The sequence below is a fragment of the Pyrus communis genome, chromosome 3, assembly GCF_963583255.1.
Source record: "Pyrus communis chromosome 3, drPyrComm1.1, whole genome shotgun sequence".
Lineage (NCBI taxonomy): Eukaryota > Viridiplantae > Streptophyta > Magnoliopsida > Rosales > Rosaceae > Pyrus > Pyrus communis.
The window spans coordinates 24,459,441-24,471,737 of NC_084805.1; the positions used below are offsets into that span (position 1 = coordinate 24,459,441).

General features: G+C 36.0%; 1 protein-coding gene across 4 annotated transcripts; it reads right to left on the reverse strand.

Moving 5' to 3' along the window:
- Nucleotides 1–476: 476 nt before the first annotated feature.
- On the reverse strand, nt 477–6,106 carry LOC137729156 (UDP-arabinose 4-epimerase 1). Of its 4 annotated transcripts, none has more exons than XM_068468004.1 (11): nt 5,942–6,106; nt 4,991–5,034; nt 4,589–4,713; nt 3,427–3,540; nt 3,231–3,338; nt 3,045–3,136; nt 2,588–2,729; nt 2,404–2,498; nt 1,610–1,739; nt 1,190–1,334; nt 477–1,077 (listed from the first exon to the last, which is right to left on the reverse strand). In XM_068468004.1, exons 2-11 carry the CDS (start codon nt 5,001–5,003, stop codon nt 833–835), a joined length of 1,209 nt encoding a protein of 402 aa, XP_068324105.1. In that variant the 5' UTR covers nt 5,004–5,034; nt 5,942–6,106; the 3' UTR covers nt 477–832. The 4 variants fall into 4 exon arrangements, with proteins under 4 accessions (XP_068324105.1, XP_068324102.1, XP_068324103.1 ...); XM_068468001.1 differs by having other exon boundaries at nt 4,991–5,144; XM_068468002.1 differs by having other exon boundaries at nt 4,991–5,144; nt 5,821–6,106.
- Between the last annotated feature and the right edge of the window lie 6,191 nt (nt 6,107–12,297).

Below are 12,297 nucleotides of genomic sequence, written 5' to 3' on the forward strand. Positions count from 1 at the left end.
AGAAGCATCGCCAGCAGCAGCAAGTGATCCGACATTGTTCCGAGAACAGAACGAGAGTGAAAGGAGGAAAAATAGAGGAAACTTGCGTAGCAAGAAATGCAATCGGTAAGACGTCCCAACGCAGGAGATAAGGCACTCGGAAAGCACTCACAAGGTTTTCCGGCTCAAAGAGAAGACGATCAACCGAAAACTATTACAAAGCCAAGGCTTGAACAACATCCGCCAAGTCCTAGCAAAAATAGGAAAGCTAGAAGAAAATAGTCTTTTTGGGAATGTTTGCAAATCCAGTTGGGATTAGCTATTGTTTATATGGCTTGTAACTAATGCTTGACATGTGCCCTAGTGATGCACAAGGCGGAAAAACACGTTCGGATTAAGATAGGTCAAAGGTTCGATTCCTTCTAACTTAAGTGGAAATACAAAATGAAAAGAGCAATAGTGTTGGATACCAACGGAGAAGAGAGGCACGAAGACAGGATGATAAAAGGCTATACCCCTCCTGGGCATCATTATTGAACTATGTCATCATTCGGATACATCGACTGTAACACATAGGCTGCTGCTCTTTTTTTCCGGCCACCGGATGATGGCCTGCTACTACTACTAAAGAATATAAACATATATAATATAACAACAAAATTAATATTGATTCCAAACCTCTCCGACTCTCTTTCTTTTTCTTCTCATTTTGGTTAAAGGGGATTCTGAATTCCCTCATCTAAATGAGCTAAATAAGTGTGGCTTGATTCGGCACTGCAACGGATACTGTCTCGATCTTCAGGCTATGCAATGCCGTGACCATTTCAAGAAGACGCCACCAATGGGTTTCCGTTCAAGAAGACAACACCAACGGGTTGGTTCCGTACCCATCGCGATGTGCTTTTTGCCATCTCCACGCAACCTGCAAACTCTCTTGAAGGTTGGTGTGTTGAGCGCTCCAGTTGAGTTCACGTAGGATCTTAGATGGGTCACTGAAGACTTCAGCATAGTCACCAGGCCTGCGGGGAAGGAAATCAACTTTTAGGTCCACCCCGGTTGCCTTCTTACACGCCTCCACGAACTCCTTAACTGAACTACCTGGTAATAGACAGCCGTATATATAGTGTAAGAGAAAATTCTGCTATTCACTACAAAATCTTTTGCACAATAAGAAATGGAATTAGAGTCGAATAAATTTCATTTATCCTACCTTTTCCAGTTCCAACATTGTAGATTCCCACTTTACGGGGTTGTGCATGCTCAAGAGCTTTAACGTGAGCATCAACCAGATCAGTGACATCTATATAATCTCTTATGCAAGTTCCATCAGATGTTTTGTAATCAGTACCTCGAACCTGCAAAGCACTTCCGTTACTAAAATTCCAACCCCTCAAAAGAACAGTGGAAACAGCTGATATGAGAAAGCTAACTGAAATCGTCAAAATATACAGATCAAAACCCAATCGTTTTCTTTTTACTCTTTATGGCAGGTGAGAATTGGTATGAAGATTTTCAAATAATTCATGCACTGTGTCCATAATAAATACAAAACGATAATCATAACCTTAATAGCCAAACCTACAACTTGATCTTTACCACGGATATATCTGTTAATTATGCAACGACTTACCTTTAGCCCAGGAATGATACCACGAGCTGCATCAAAACAAGCACCTGATATTCGTCCATGTTCACGAAGTTCAGGTCTGGGAGCTTCACCTAATCTGCCCTCTGGATCCGACCCAATGACATTGAAGTATCTAGAAGGTTTCGAAAAATAAAATAAGTTGTGAGACAATCAGGACAATTTATTCATTCATCTGCTAAAGTAAATTGTTTGTGGATGCGTTATTTGGTTGACATCCTTTGTGGCCAATGACTTGCAGCATAATACAAGTGTAGACATAAGTTATACACACAGACCATATGCAGGTCACACAAGATGATAGTACGAATATTCAGTTGGACAACAAAGGACCTCACAGAAAGTATCACATGGCCTTGTTAACTATTATACAGAAAATGAGATGATGAACCCATTACTAATAAAGATACTGGCTTATTAGTGAAAAAGGTAGGAAACAAGCTTTAGGCAGAGAGGTTACTTGGAAAATCGAATGAAGGTTTTAAATTTTTAGACATCCAAACCCCAACATCCATTGCCACCTAAGCCAAAGCCGCGTAGTGCGCTAAGGTTCCAAATCCAAACGCCACATGAGTTTAGAAGAAAAGCAGAACCTAAGCTATGAAAAGTTGAAGACGACTAAACAATATTGGCATGTGATTCATGTTTCAGTTGCAAATTAACATAACTGAAACCCATTGCTGACAAAGTAATTGCGAAGCAAGGTTACTCACAGGACTAAGTCAACAACAGTTCAAAAAAAACATCAAAAGGTTTGAAAATTTTGTTAGGACACGAACCTCAGGATCATGACTGCCATGTCCGAATTCTTATGAAAATCCAAGATGATATCTTCTGCCATCTTCTTTGCTTTTCCGTATGGATTAATTGGTAGCTGAATTTATTTCCAAAACCTTAAAGTCAACGACTAAACAAGTTTATTCATTCGAAACAAAACAACAACCCAAGTATCAGACAACCCACCTGTGGAGTTTCTTCAGTAATAGGCATCTTCTCAGGTTCACCATATGTTGCACATGTACTGGAATATATCAAAGTCTTCACATCATGTGCAGCCATTGCCTCCAATACCACCAAGGTATTTGACGTAATATTGTGGTAATACCTGTGCAAAAATTCAAAATTTTCATTAGCAAGATTATTTGTACATGTTATATCAAAGTCTGCTCAGGCCTTTTCTTTTGCCTTTATAATTAAGGAAGACAACTGTTTAAGCGAGGTATATAAACTGCCATGCCAACATCCAGCATCAGCCCTAAGTTCATAATACTGAGCAGAAATTCATGTGTATCCACATAGCATCATTAAGGGAAAATTTTTTAACAAAGAAAGTTCTGGTAAAGAAAAAGGCACACAAGCAAGACGAGCACATTTCCGGTGGTAGTAAATGGTCCTAATCTGGCTCATGGATAGTACTTACTTAAGTGGATGAAGTGTGCTTTCCCCAACATATGCAACAGCTGCAAAATGCATCACAGCATCAAATGCATTCTCTGAAAATATTTTGTTTACCTGGAATATTCAGTTAAGGCTACATTGAAACTTAGTGCTTTTTATTTGCACAAAATATTTTGAACAATACTCATAAAGAACATCACAAGGATACGGATTTTGGATCCCCCAAGTCAGCATAAATAAACTGAAGCCTCCCAGGTTCAGGAAATAACTCTTGGAGAACCTTGACGGCACCTAGGTTTCCCCGTGAGAGGTTATCCTGTGAAAGAAAGAAAATTTTCTTGGTCTAGAGTAATTAACAAGTTAAGTAATAGAGAAGACCTTGACTTCATCCAACAGAGACCTACCACAATAGTTACACGATATTGATCCCTTAGGAGTCGTAATGTAGCATGTGAACCAATATATCCAGCACCTCCAGTTACTAGGACATGAGTTACCCCTGCTTCATGAAGGGAGAACTGGACCAATATAAATAGTACACGGTAAGAAAAGGTCTTTTACATAGAACTTCTGCATTTTTATTGAAGACATGAAATCAAAATAGAACATTTTACTTCTGCCACACAAAAAGAAAATAGAACTTGCAAAATGTTCCAATGCAACAGCACAAAAATTTCGTACCCAAGTTTTCATATCTTTAAGTATCAACTATACTCACAATACGCCAAAAAATAAGTCTACCACTCTGTCAAACATTAAGGAGATTGCAGATGGGAAATAATTGACCCAAGCAGGTATCAACAATATACAACAAGCAAAAGGACTGGACCAGATTTGATTAAACCAACCAGAAGCAAGATGATATGATCTATAATGATTTTCTCCAATGACGATAACCAAATCAACATCATACTGTGATCCCCGTGATGATTTCCTAGGACAAGGCTCTTAGGACCCCTTAGCCTCCTCTTCTCTCTGGTATCCCAAATTCACTCACCCTGCCCCCCCCCCCCTCCCTCAGAACATAGGTGTATGCCTATTTTTGAGGCACCCATGGAGGCTCCTCAGTGGTCAGTGGTGACCACCTAGCCATTCAGGCCATGGTGACTCATTAGGGTTAACTAAAAACATAGCACTAGCAACAACTATTTGCTTCTGTCCATCAGTGATATCCGGAAAAAAGAGCAAAGTTATATAAGTATTTCTTTTTGAAAGTCGCCTCGCCATGTATAACATCCAGCAGGGCCACTTTTTTCAAAAGAGCAAAAAGTTGGCTTTTGCAGTCAAGTTAAGTTAGGTCGCCATATATAAGTTAATCATGCATCCAAGGAAACAGCACATACAACCAAGACATTCTCGAATATGCCAGACCTCAATACTATATAATTATTGTCGGATAATGATCAAATGGAAAGACAGGAAAAAACAGCAACTGATAATTGTCTAATCAAAAAGGGATCAATTGCATGAAGTAAATGATCATTACGCAGATAGTCACTCTAATACAATAATCAAATACTGAAGTATACGTTCAACCAAAGAAAATACGCAGGATTAGGGGATTACCGAGCTTGTGGTATTAAAAGATGGGGATTGTTTCAGCATAATAATACATATTGCTGTAAGAGTAGCAGCCAAAAGAATTTTTCCAACAAAGCTGTTCTTCCTCTTGGGATCTGGGTACTCCATGCCTACAAGCACAACAGGGTCCAAGACACAAGCTTAAAACTTCCAGATAGCTCAAAGCACAAAATATCCGAATTGAAACTATGCAGTTAAACATTTGTTATAACATCCGAATTGAAACTGTGCAGTTAAACCTTTGTTATAAACAAATTTCAAAACATATTGAGCAGATTCTAATTTCACCTCCACCTCCTTCAAATCATCGTTTCTCATAACGCCAGATGAACATAACAAATTCACAGAAGAAAAGATAATCATAACTGAACGCAATCGAAAACTCACCTCCTAAAGACATGGATCTGTTAGTTCTTGACTGATTTCTGGCCCTGCCAAAATTAAGCATTGGGAGAATGTCTTCAATGCTTATAAATAGGAATCAAATTTTATGCCTCAATCAAGAATGACCTATCCCTGAATATTCTTTTGGTGTAATGCACTGCAGTGAAAGCCAAACACAATCAGCCGGAAAATTAAAAAAAAATCACATCCCAAAATTACTGAAATTCAAAAGCGGTGGTTATAACTGGGCCCTCTACAAATAAAGCAATCAAATTGAAAAGGTTAAAATCCCAAAGGAGGAAAATTTTTAGAAACCCTAGAAATTTCACCGACAAACCCCAAATTCCAAAACAGAAAAAGGGTTGGATTTAGAATCACAAGATCCAAACACTCCCAGAAGAAGGAACTCGAAAAAAATTCAAAAATGAACAACCCCAAGTAACATTCCACAATCTAAGGCAAACACATGGCTTTCAGAGCATGTCTGCCAAAGAAAGAGACGAACTTTGAAGGACCATTTTGCAGAGGGAAAGCCATTGTCAGGAATCTGAAATATTTATGGGGAAAACAAACCAAAACCCGTGAAAGCTCGAAGCTTCGAGATCCACGGCAAAACCACTTCAAATTTTGTGTAAAAATTCAAATAAGAAATTGAGTTTTCTCTAAAATCAATTAAGAAACCGGGTTTTTTGTATGATGATCACACATTTATTGTTGCAGACAAAAGTACCTGAAAGCTGACAAAGCAAAACGACAAACAAAAGCACTAACACACAGACAATACAAAAGTACAAGGAGATGCAAAGGCATGCCAATGAGCACGAAAATCTTACAAATTAAGGCGGGGGTGCACGAATCCGACAGAAAAAAGCAAAACGATTGACCAAAATTGTAAGAAAACCAGAAGAAATTGAAAAAACGTTAGAGAGAGAGAGAAAGGGGAGAGAAACGTACAATTAGGGAGAGGAAGAGGAAAGGAGAGAGTCACAACAGGGTGATGAGGCGGTGTTGAACGTTTGCAGGTGGCTTTGCTTTTGGGGTTTGAAAATAAAGGGCGAGAGAGAAAAAGTGAGTTGTCTCTTCTACTAATAGGCCGAGATTTCTCGGCGTGTTCATGTTTTTGAGTTGTTGGATTTCTATTTGTTTTTTGCTTTTGTGCGCAGGAAGAGAAAAAAAGTGGCACAAAAAAAACATAAAGTTATTTTTCTTTTTTTTAAATTATTTTTTGAGTTTTGCTAATTTAAAAAATATTTATTTATACAACAATGTAATTTATACTAAAAGGTTGAGAATTTTGAGTAAGTCATATTAAATTAGTCTCACACTAAAAATCAAACTTTTATTTTTTGAACAAACGATATTATCTATATTAAGGAGGAGGGGTAGGCTTAGCCTCACAATAGGCTAGCAATAATGTGTTCAAATTCGCCTTTGGTGATAAATGAACCTAAGATATCTCACTTACAAGTGAAGAAGAATATCACCTGACCATAGTACTAAGTAACAAAATCGAACTTAAGACAGAGCAATATCAATGGACAATAAAACAATTACATTAAATATGTCTAAACTTTTTGGAGACGAATTCTAATTTGGATGCAAAATAAAGCACATTGCTATAATTAATTAGACTAAGGGCTAGTTTGCTATTGTTGTGCTTTAAAAAAAAAATTACTTCTGTTAATAATCAGCTGTGAAATAAAGTAACAGAGTGTTTTGTAACCTTTTTTGTAAAAGTGATTTTGTAAAAAAAAAGAAAAAGCAGTATTATAATGTTTGATAAAATTTTTATGTAAAACAGATGTGAAAAAAAACTTATTTTTCAAATCATGGTTTTGCAGCTTTGTGTTTTTCGCTATTTTTCACCCAAAACTGTGGTAAAAAATTGAAACTGAATATTTACCAAACATAATCACCTCAGTATCAAATTAGGGCTAAAACTTGTGTCCATAAAAATTTAAAGTCTTTTCGATTAAGCTAACTGAAAAGAAAATTTAAAAAGCCAAACGAAAAAAATAGCACTTTACAATATTGTTTTCTCAGAATCTTTCTATGATGTCTTTTCAGCGTCGAATGTGGACCGAGTTACTGTACACCTAACCAATTACGTGCCACCATCTCACTACCCTTTGTACTTTTTCTTCTTTGTTTCGGGTCCACCACTTTGTGATACCCCTGTCATTGAGACAGATATTTTTTCCTTCCTTTTTCTTGTTTAAAGAGTTTGACTGTTGAATATTTATATTTGGAAAATGTCATGGAGGAGATATTTTTTGAGTCTAGATCTTCATCGGATTCTCTTTATGAGGATTTCAGATATTTGTGAATTGTATCTGTTCATCGTAAATCATGTAATCATAAATTATTTCAAATATTTTTATTTAAAAATAAACATAAACAGTACTTGACAAAAATTAACCGCATGATGTACGATAAACGGACACGATCCACGATTGCTACGGATCCTCAAGATCCTCGCTAAAAGGATCCGGAGAGGATCCTGTTGGATATTTTTGTACCACATTGATTATGTATCATCTAATGTAACAAGTGATGTATACATGTTACGTTAATTACTGAATTAATCTGATTAGATGTTCAATACATACATTATTTGCCACATATAATGGTACACTACTATGCTACAAATATGTAAGCTCTCTAACATTACTTGTTATGTATTTTTTCAAGTTTTCTTTTTGGTAAGCAACCATATTTATGAATAATTACCCATATACTCAACTTATAAGACTATATTTTAGAGAGTGATTAAGTTTTTAATTTATTTCGGTGATAAACAAAACTTAACTTTAATGTGACAAGTGGTGTCATGATAATTTTAATTGTTTTTGTATTTACAATTTTAGCCATCAGTAATTGGAAGATGGATATGCATCTCTTTAATTGGATTGTTTCTTGAGAAAATTGCACAAATACCACCTGAATTTTCAAGGGTGTGTGCATTTGCCACCCAAACAAACAATTTTAACAATTATCCACCTAGACTTTAGCTTTGGTGATAATTACCACCTCCATCTAGTTATGTACATTCTGTCAAAATTGTATCTCTTTTTAATTTTTAATATTTTTAAAAAATACTTAAAAGAAATTAAACAATAAAATGAAATACTAAAACTTACAGTAAAAACACACCTAATCCAAAAATAAAATTACCGTAGGCTCCTCTCCCACCTCCCTCTACTCTAATTCCTCTTCCCGATCACCCCAAGGTCAGCTAAATCTCCCCCTTTATGATTGGATTTCACCCCGAAATCTCTAGTCTAATCACCCTCAGAGATTTTCGTTCTTGAAGAATTTGTGACCCCAAACACTAAACCGGATTCTCAAAGCCCGCACACCAGACCCATATTTGACCCATCCACTGCGTCTCCTCCTAACCAGCTTCCCCTCCCACACGGTGCAACTGCCGACCCTATGCGTCCGTTTGGTAGGTTAGATGAGATTGAGCTTTAGAGATAAGATTAGATTAGCAGAGACTTATAAGATAGGAATTGTAACTCATCTATAAGGATAAGTTAAATAACTCACTCTATTGTAAATTCATAACCCATCATGTCTGGTCACGTCCATCTCACATTTTGACACAACAAACAAACAAGAGACTGGACTAAAGTCCATTTTAATTGATCACATCCTATCATAACCAAGCCACCAAACAAACCCTATATGACTAGAAACCCCCATGGCAACCTATACCACCTCTTTCTCCCACTCAATCTCTCTGTCTCTGTTTCGTCTCCTCCCTACAAATTTTAATCTTTTCTAAAGTTTTTATTAGTTTATTATTTATTTATTTTGTATAGACAAACATAACCTTGAATTTAGCGACAAGTTTGACATAATTGATCGGAGGTGGTAGATTAGCACCAATGCTAAAGTCTGGGTGAATAAGTCAAAAAATTCTCTCTAGGTGGCAAATGCACGGACCCCCGAAATTTATGGTGGTATTTGCACAACTTCCTCTTGTTTCTCTATCACTCTTCCCTTTTCTTCCTCGTTTTTTCTCTATCTTCATTCTGCTTTCTACTCATGTCTCTTTCTCGGTCCTCCTTTTTCTTACCTCTGTCTTTCCTACTCCTTACCTTTCTTTCCTCCTCCTCCTTCATTATTTTCTCTTTCTTCCCTACTGTTCTCTCATTCCTCCACCTTCTTACCTTTCTCTCTCCTCCTCCACCTTCTTCTTTGCCCTTCTCTCTCCTATTTCTTCTTCATACTTCTTACTATCCCTCCTCCTCTTCTTTTTCGTATTGTTCCCTAAATATATGAGTGTTTTTTTTTTCTTGGATGATGCTAGGGAGACTAAATTTTTTAAATCAACTTTGCAAACCAAATGATGTGGTTGTTAATGATTGAATTATTAATTAAGTGTCGATTAACGTGTTTATTTTCTATCCATTGGTGACACATTATTTGGATTTTAGATATTTAGTTTTCAATTTTAGTATTTTATTAAAGTATTTGATTTTGAGGTTTATATTGATTTGGATGCATAATTTTTTATACTGATGAAGTGTTCAGGAACTTTGAAATTGATTTTACTGAAATGCTAAATTTTTAAAATTGATCTTGCATAAGTGCTAAAAGTTTTGAAGCTGATCTTGCATGAATGCTAAAATTTTGAAACTAATCTTGCTAATATGCATTAAATTTTGAACTGATCTTTCAGAGATGCTAGAATTTTGAAATTGATCTTGTAAAAGTGCTAGAATCTTAGAATTGATCTTGTAAAAAAGTGCTGGAATTTTGAAAATGATCTTGCAAAAGTGCATAATATTTTGAAACTAGTCTTTATGAATTGTGAAACTGATTTTGTAGAAGTGCAAAAATTAATGTGTACGGATCAAAAATTAATTTGAAATTTTTATGGATGGTGTCAGTTTTTTAGTTTCGGCTTGGTTAAGTGTCAAGTCCCCTGGAGACACGGTTGAAATTTAAAAATTTTGGTTTGCTTGTTCTGAGATTTTGGTTTTGCTTGTGCTGAGCTCGGTTTGTTGGGATTTTGAACTTTTTCCTCTCCTCGAAAAAATTTAAAACTAATGAAGTTCAATGAAATGTATTTTTTGTATCTTTTCTATAGATAAAACTCCCTTATTTTTACTGCCATACCAAAAATGTTCAAATATGCAGCCAAAAATAAAGAAGGAAAAACAATTTAGTGAGAGTGTGATATACTCTCTGCCCACAACTAGTTTCTATGAACTCAGAAAACAAATTGGACTATTTTGAAAAACTTGCAGATAAATTTTGTATTTTTATGGAGAATTTCCTTTGTGAAGTTACCAAGGATCACCAAATGATGTTATCAATTGTAAATTACAAATTTATTAATTTGGTTGTGAGAAAATGACTGATGGCTCTAGGGTTTTGAACTTTTGGACCATAGTCCGTTCACCCTTGTGAAGCCAAAAAGTTCATCAATCGATGAGTCATAATCTTTTCTTACTTCTTGGACACGTTAGTCAAATTGGGGTGTGTTTGTTGCACTGTACTATCTCGGACTGGACTAGCTTTAGAGACTAAGCTGGACTGGCTTAGACTAGACTAAACTGGACTAACTTAGTGAAGCGTTTGGTGCAGTATCGGACTAAACTACAAACTAATTATTTATTATTATTATTTATTTACTTTTGCGTTTAAAATAAACAAAACAACAAATATTAAAATATTATTTGTAGTTATTTAACTTCTAAAAACCTAATTAATGTTTCATTTGCTGCCTTTACTTTTATTTTAGAAGAACAACCTTTATTTTTTGAAGAACAGACCGATATTTCCAAAGCAAATCCTCTATGCTTCTTCATTCCTCTCCGCCTCCTGCCTCCTGCCTCTTCACTTCCTCTCACAAAATCGGTTGCAAATCTTAAAGTCAAAACACATAGCAAGAAAGAGATTGAAGGAGGCGAGGTGCATGTGTGATTGGCTCGAAGGTAGAAGATGAGGGTTGGATTTGGTTTGGGTTTTCTGGGTGAAATTTTCAAGCTCATCCCACTGCAAATTTTTTTTTGGTTTTCTGGGTTACCTGGATTCGAATTTTGGGAGTTGGATCTGGTTCTGAAAAAGGAACCTTGGGAAATTTTGTTGCTTTTTTGTTTCGGATTTGGCAGGATCTGGGTTTGAAATGGGTTGTGGGACGCGAGGAAGAGGTAGATTGGAGGACGAAGCGGGTAGGAGTGAAGCGAAGTAGAGTGGTCTTAGCAGTCCGCCCAATTTTGGGGGGTCTCGCTAAGACCCTGTAGCGAAGCTGTTAGTCGGACTCAGTCGAGACGAGTCTCATTAAACGTAGTCCCCGAGTGAAACAAACACCGGATTACAGTCCAGTCTAATCCAAGGAAGTTTAGTGAAGCCAAACAAACGGGCCCTTGCAGTCTGAAACCGAATGTCTTATTTGGAGATGAATTATCTTTCCATCCCTTCCCATACCCTTCTTATATTCTTTTGTTTTGTGCGGTTACGGTTAAACCACGTTAATATTTTATATTAATTTTTTTATAAAAATAATAAAACAAAAATTAAATGTTGATGTGGCTTAATCGTGACCGTACAAAACAGAAGGGTATGTGCAGGGATGCCAGACAATCCATCTCCTGTCTTATTACCAACTAGAACTACATAATCATCATAAGTGTTAGAGGTCTGAAATTTGATTTTATACGAATAACATATTATTTTGTGTTGAGTTCAATTATATGTTAGAGGTTGCAAGTTTGATTTTATATAAACAAAGAAGACATATTATTGTGTGTTAAGTTCAATATGTATCTAGATATTGGTTGGTACATATATTATGTGGCGCAGCACAATTCGTCTTCATGTAAAATAGAACATCTCTCACTCCTTTAAAATAGAATGTCTTTGTATTGGAGAACCTACTTGTCTTCTCATTTATGATTAACATGTTTTCACCGTATAAATGTAATAACTGAAATTGTTCATTTTATCATCATTTAAATAAGAAATACTAATAAAAATGGCTTGAAAACTTTGAGTTTTAATGATAAAAACAAAATAAATGGTAAAATGAATAGTACCAGGATTAGTTTTTTAGTATAAAAATATGATTTTTCGTTAGAATGAACAGTACCGAGAGATTTTTGTTAAAATTCTCGTTTAAATATCATACCTACAACCTTTGACCAAAAAAAACAAAAAATCATACCTGTAAAAAAATCATTCCAAAATCGTATGGCACCGACCCTTCCCCATTCTTCCCGCGCCTTCTTCCCCATTCTTCCCTTGTCTACTCATCTCCACTCCTTTTTCCTTTTCCTTCTCCAATTCCTCCTTCTTCC

What these genes read in the sequence shown, in the direction of transcription:
- LOC137729156 (XM_068468001.1), bottom strand. Translation starts at nt 5,051, where the DNA reads ATGCTTAATTTTGGCAGGGCCAGAAATCAGTCAAGAACTAACAGATCC. An exon ending in CTTTTAATACCACAAGCTCG is followed by an intron (nt 3,541 to 4,588) that starts GTAATCCCCTAA and finishes ATATTGGTCCAG; the next exon opens with TTCTCCCTTCATGAAGCAGG. An exon ending in AGCACACTTCATCCACTTAA is followed by an intron (nt 2,730 to 3,044) that starts GTAAGTACTATC and finishes ATTTTTGCACAG; the next exon opens with GTATTACCACAATATTACGT.